Source organism: Oculina patagonica, unplaced genomic scaffold (assembly GCF_052425735.1).
Source record: "Oculina patagonica isolate OP01 unplaced genomic scaffold, crgOcupat unplaced1277, whole genome shotgun sequence".
NCBI classification, from domain to species: domain Eukaryota; kingdom Metazoa; phylum Cnidaria; class Anthozoa; order Scleractinia; family Oculinidae; genus Oculina; species Oculina patagonica.
In genome coordinates, this window is record NW_027557277.1 from 1 (window position 1) to 5,825 (window position 5,825).

The 5,825-nt window shown below is 39.6% G+C and overlaps 1 protein-coding gene across 1 annotated transcript; it reads left to right on the plus strand.

The window, feature by feature from the left end:
* The first annotated feature begins 1,148 nt into the window (after positions 1–1,148).
* Positions 1,149–5,275, plus strand: LOC144639755 (prefoldin subunit 5-like). Its single transcript, XM_078499052.1, has 6 exons — positions 1,149–1,258; positions 1,335–1,433; positions 1,533–1,564; positions 3,906–3,980; positions 4,582–4,687; positions 4,830–5,275. The coding sequence occupies exons 1-6, from the start codon at positions 1,180–1,182 to the stop codon at positions 4,904–4,906; spliced, it is 468 nt and encodes a 155-aa protein (XP_078355178.1). The 5' UTR covers positions 1,149–1,179; the 3' UTR covers positions 4,907–5,275.
* The last annotated feature ends 550 nt before the right edge of the window (positions 5,276–5,825 follow it).

The following is a 5,825-nucleotide window of genomic DNA, read 5'->3' on the forward strand; positions in this document are numbered from 1 at the left end:
TATATAGGTATGTGCCGCTGTGAAGGGTATGGTTTTTAAGCAGTTTAGTGTGGGATAGGGCATAGAAATCAGAGAGTTTTGGTCTAGAAAAGGGTAGTATTTGCCGGGAAACTGATCGGTGGTATGACGAATTAAGTCCAGAATAGGAATTTAAACTCGGAATAGAAAGAGGCTTTCCTAAACGTAAATAAAATCATCCCGGCCTCGTTGTTGACAGATGGTTTTCCATTAAAACACTGATAGTGATACAGTTCTAAAAAAATGCAAGTCTGGGATAGGGTAGGGATTTACGGTGTCTAGTCTAGTATAGGGTTGCAAAAATTAGCTGAACATGGTCTGGTATAGGGCCGGTTAGGGCTTCAAATTCCCAGCGGCACTTCAGTGCCCCCCCCCCCCCGGCTTCCAAGAGGGCCCCATAGTGACGTAGTCCAGTCCGTTCTCGAACTCTCCCTTCCTCGCAGTCATATAGGGGTTGAACCCCGATGCGAGAAGAGAGAGACTCTCTTGTCTCGCGCCTGGGTTCAACCCCTATTTATACAGTCGAAGCTCTCTTAACGGACACTCTCGTAAGCGGACAGCTCTACTTACGGCCGCCTGGTTTGAAACCCCGTTCTTAGCTCCCATACAAACTCTGTATTTTTACATTCTCGTAAGCGGACATTCCCGTAAGCGGTCGCGGACACTTTCAGAGATAACGAGTTAGACTTTTTCTTTGTTTTTGAGCTCCCGTAAGCGGACACCCCAAAGAAAATAAATCCTATAAACAACCTCTGTATCTTGTTCTTACCAATCAACTTTACATCGCCGTTCGTCACAATGATTTTACAGTAATTACAGTAACATATTCAGTTTCAGTGTTTGTTTTGTCGTCATCCGGTTACATTTCGAAACACCACTTACACTTACGGCAAGCTCCTGTAAGCGGCCATTTATCCCTTACACCTCTAGTGGCCGCTTATGAGAACCATTCTCGTAAGCGGCCAGCTCCAGTTACGGACACTTTTTTCGCGTCCCGAGGGTGTCCGCTTACGAGAGCTTCGACTGTAAGTCGCGGAAGGGACCGAGAGTTCAGGGAATCAGAGCTTGCCTTTTCCTCCAGGGTCTTTGAGCCTTTTCCCGCCCCGAAGCGCGGGAATCGAGAGGGCCTGGGCCCGAAGATTCACTCTGTCAAAATTCAACATGGCGGGCGAAACTGTAGAATTAAGTCAACTTCCAATCCCACATTTAGAGAATCTGAGGTCTCAATTAGAAGAGGCGAGTATTGATCTTTTGAAATAACACGAAATTAATCACTTGGGTGCCATTTATGTTAATTGTACGTTTTATTTAGGAAGTAAAATTGCTCGGAGATTCCATGAGTCAGCTCAAAGTCGCCCAGCAGAAGTTCGCAGATTCAAAAGAAAATGTCAAGAAATTAATAAATAAAGAGTCAGGTGAGAACTAATGTTTAATGATAGAGCAAATTTGTCCCAAATATACATGAGTGTACCTGTTGCAAGCATTTAAAAATGTCCTCCAAATTTATTTTACAGGAAAACCCATCCTTGTACCACTGACAAGCTCTGTATCCTTTTGAAATTCATCAATTTTTCTACATTTCTTCGGGGTGTGGATTGCACGGTGATTTTGATAGGTTTAGCAAGAGATGCTGCGAGCTTGAATCCAGCAGCATGTGCATTCCACATGATGTACATGTATATTGAAGATAAAGTAAATGGTTTGAACCCAGGAGTATCAGTAGTTCGTATAGTGTGATCGTCCGGGTGAGAGTAGTTCTGAGAAGAACTGTTGTTGGTGACTGACGTTCCGACAACCTGAGCGGAAGTCATCTTCAGAGTCAAGAAGATGACTTCTGAAGATGACTTCCGCTCAGGTTGTCGAAACGTCAGTCACCAACAACAGTTCTTCTCAGAACTACTCTCACCCGGACGATCACACTATACGAACTATATTGAAGATCTTAAATTTTCGTCAGTAAAATTTACTATACCATGTGACTGCTTTTATCTATATAAAGGTCATTCTACTGAAATAGAACTTGCACTGAGATTTTTGCCAAACTTTGCCTATTGATTGTTTTTGTTAGACATCCACTTTTTTATCTTTGTTTAGCGTCGTCTGACCGACCCAGATTTTCTTGTTTTCAAAAAAAAAAATGTTATACAGAAGGTAATGAAGGCAATGACACATTATTTTAAATAATGGTTCATCCTTTTTTTTAACCACGACGTCGATTTTTCCTTCCTCCATTGCCGCCATGTTGACTCTTGACTCTTGTTTCCTGGCTCAACGGATATTAAACCAGACTTTTTTTTGTTTTTTAATGCCGACCGACCAACCGAAATTCAGAAAACGCATACCAGGATAAACGAAAAAAAAAGGGGATGGCCTTATAGCAACTTGAATTTTGAAATAAAAACAGGGGGTGCCCATGCTCGCTTAAGAGCAACCGCACCTTGTTAGAATATCACCATGATTATAGTTACGATGGCTTGCTAAATTCACATCTCTGATGATTATTTCTTATTCTACAGTGAGAATTGGTCCATATTTATTCTACGGAAAGAAATTTGCTACTCAAATAAAAAACAACAGAAAGAACCCAGGGGGGGTACTTGCAGTATACATGACAAGGAGGTCCGACGTATTTTTTTCGGTTGAAAATTTACACCCTCTGTATTTTTTTGGGTCAAGAGATCTGTCATATATTTTTTTAGGTCTTAAAGTCTGTTTTATTGAATAAATCATTATAGAGGTGCTAGGTCTTGTACTTTTTGGGGTAGAAAATTTTGATGTCAGGTATTTTTTTGGGTGTAAAATTTCAGGCTCATGTATTTTTTTGGGTTCACAATATGAAGCTCTGTTGGACCCCCCGTCATGTATACTGCAAGTACTCCCCCTGGGAGAAAGAAATGAAACGTCACTGTACTCTTTTACGAGAAAATGATGATTTACCTCTCTGGCAAGGTCCAGTCATAAAGAAAAAGCTGCCACTTTTTGCTGTGCACGCACTAATCAGCGTGAAATTGTGCACAGTAGGGACATGCAATGCAATACTGGGAAATAACCTTAATGCAAACCACATTTACACTAAATGTGCAGTGGGTTGCAAAGAAATTATGCATGTAGCTTGCAATAAACAGGTACCATAAAATTTTAAAAAGAACCCCCCTTCCTCACATGCCCCCCCCCCCCCCCTCTCCTGTCCTTTAAAATAAGCCCTCAAATCTCATATGCAAACATCCTCCCAAAAATAAGCCCTCTCAAACACGGGCTTATATTTAGTTGTGCCTGTTAATGAAAGATACATCTTTTCCGATTGTAAGTCACTATTGTAGGGATTTTTATTTGACATTGTTAGATGTTTGTATCAATATGTTTGGAGAGTTCTACTATGTGGCACACAAGGTCGATCACTAGAGATGAGTGCACCATAAATCTTGGTCTGCTAATGTTCCCTTTATTTAAAAATAAGCTCAGCTGAATGAGGCCAGCGTGCAAACAAGTGCATTTCCGATAGCCTGAGGCTAGTGGGTTTTGCGACTGGGCTGGTGGATTTTATCCTTTACTTGCAAGTGAAAGTTATCGGGAAAACTTTTTGAAGAAATTAATCATGCTTTAAGGATTTTTTTTGGGCTAGTTAAAAATGACTTTCGGGCCAGTACATCCTGGCTACCCTTTACCCGAAGTTCAAGCTGGAAAAGTGAATTTCTTTGCACCCTGGGCTTTAAGTAAATATAAGCCCAGGGTATATTTTCAAAATTTAACAGTATATGCCATGCAGTGTGGGTATGAGTGGCCATCCTGTAGGATTCACCCCTGGAGACCCAGGACATATAATTTTAAGTATGATGTTTTATTTTTTAGCCAAAAGCAGAAGTAAATTTATCCTTAAGTCATGTTAGATGTATGTCCCTGGAACTCTTGAAAATACAAAATCTGTTTTAGTCAACATTGGAACTGGCTACTTTGTAGAAAAGGTAAGCAAAGAAACACTGTGAATAAATAAAATAAATCACTATTTAAGTGTCAATTTATCTAGCACAACTGTGCTTCGAGGACACTGTAAATTACAGAAAACAGATATTATAAATCAAACAGAAACTTGAATGTGCAAAATCCCAACTGGCAGGAGACTAACCAGTTGCCTATTTACAAAGCAAGGAGGAGTGAATTTGGGACCTCCGAAGACAAATCCATCTACTGGCAGGGAGAAGGATTTGAACCTGGGGCCTCCAGATATACAAGTCCAGTGCCCTAACCACTAGGCCACATTGCCTCCTTAAATTAATACCGGTAGTTTTAATGTATACAACATAATAAGAATGAAACATTACCTTGAGTGAGTTTGGAAAAGTGAAAAAGTTATCATAATAATAATAATAATAATAATAATAATAATAATCATCATCATCATCATCATCATCATCATCATCATCATCATCATCATCATCATCATCATCATCATCATCATCATCATCATCATCTTCACCACCACCACCACCTCCATTGTATGATTATCTTTTTTCCACAGGGTCCTGTTCCTAATGTCAAATAATTTTACTTTCTTGTTACATTTAGGGCCTGAAGGAGGCAGAGGAATATTTTGGAAGGAAAGTAGACTTGGTAACGAAACAGCTTGAACTACTGCAACCTAAATTAATTGAAAAACATAAATTACGACAAGGTAATGTACAGCAAGTTTTATGGAAGATGCAAAATTTTTACCGGCCTTTCCAGCATTCTTGTTAATCATTGTTAGTTGTTGCATGAGTTATGTGCTACTTATTGTTGTGTAAAACTCATGGTTTCTCATTTTTTCTCCATAGCTGTTCAAGATATGTTGAGTGCGAAGGTTCAAGCACAAGTACAAGCTCAGTTAGGTGGTATTCCTGCAAAGGCATAAAAAATTTGAGGAACTGATTTGTAAACACTTCTCAAGAACATGTAATATGCTGATGGACTTGCAAAGAGCTACAATACAACTTTTCTTTTAGGGCTATAGAATGTTATAATTGACGATCTTAGCTGAGACTTAAACTGTGCTCAAATTCTGTTATCAACAAAGTCACATTATTGGAGTTGGAGTGGTACTAATAAGAGAATTTGGTTACCAGTATTTATAACTTGCTTCACAGAAAACAAATACCTTAGTCTTTTTAATAACAATTTGTGTGTACTTGTTGTATGTAGAGTGTGAGCATTATATTTTTATTATTTGTCAGGTCAAAATAAAGATGTAGGAGTCAAAAATTATTAAAATACTTCTCACTGATTTGGTTTGCAATTTATAGTTTGAAAAAGTCACATGGCATTATTGTATTAGTCTAGGAAGCTTCTCAATAATTCCTTGATCCAGCCATTGTTTCCCATCTAGGAGTTAAATGTGTCATTCCAGAAAATACCTGTTCCCCTTCCTGTGGAGGGTCATTGAAAATTCTGAGGGGGAGGGGGGTCTAAAAGACCAAAATTTTTAAAAGAGAGTGTTATTTAAAAATAAATAAAATAAATTACCTTTATTCAGACATGGTGAGGTTTAAAGCTACAAGCTTAGGGACCGTGTATTTCTGATCGAATTGGAATTTGAAAGTGTTGGTTTTTGTGGAGGGCGAAACCGGAGAACCCGGAGAAAAACCCTCTGAGCAAGGATGAGAACCAACAACAAACTCAACCCACATATGATGCCGAGTCCGGAAATCAAACCCGGGCCACATTGGTGGGAGGGGAGCGCTCTCACCACTGCGCCATCCCTGCTCCCCTGTGAACCTAGACTGGAATTTCTGGAGGTTAGGAGGGGTTCAAACCAAAATACCCTCTGTGGGGAG

Coding starts and splice junctions, on each gene's coding strand:
- LOC144639755 (XM_078499052.1), top strand. CDS start 1,180: ATGGCGGGCGAAACTGTAGAATTAAGTCAACTTCCAATCCCACATTTA. Junction 1,434..1,532: donor ATTAATAAATAAAGAGTCAG/GTGAGAACTAAT, acceptor TTTATTTTACAG/GAAAACCCATCCTTGTACCA. Junction 4,688..4,829: donor AAAACATAAATTACGACAAG/GTAATGTACAGC, acceptor TTTTCTCCATAG/CTGTTCAAGATATGTTGAGT.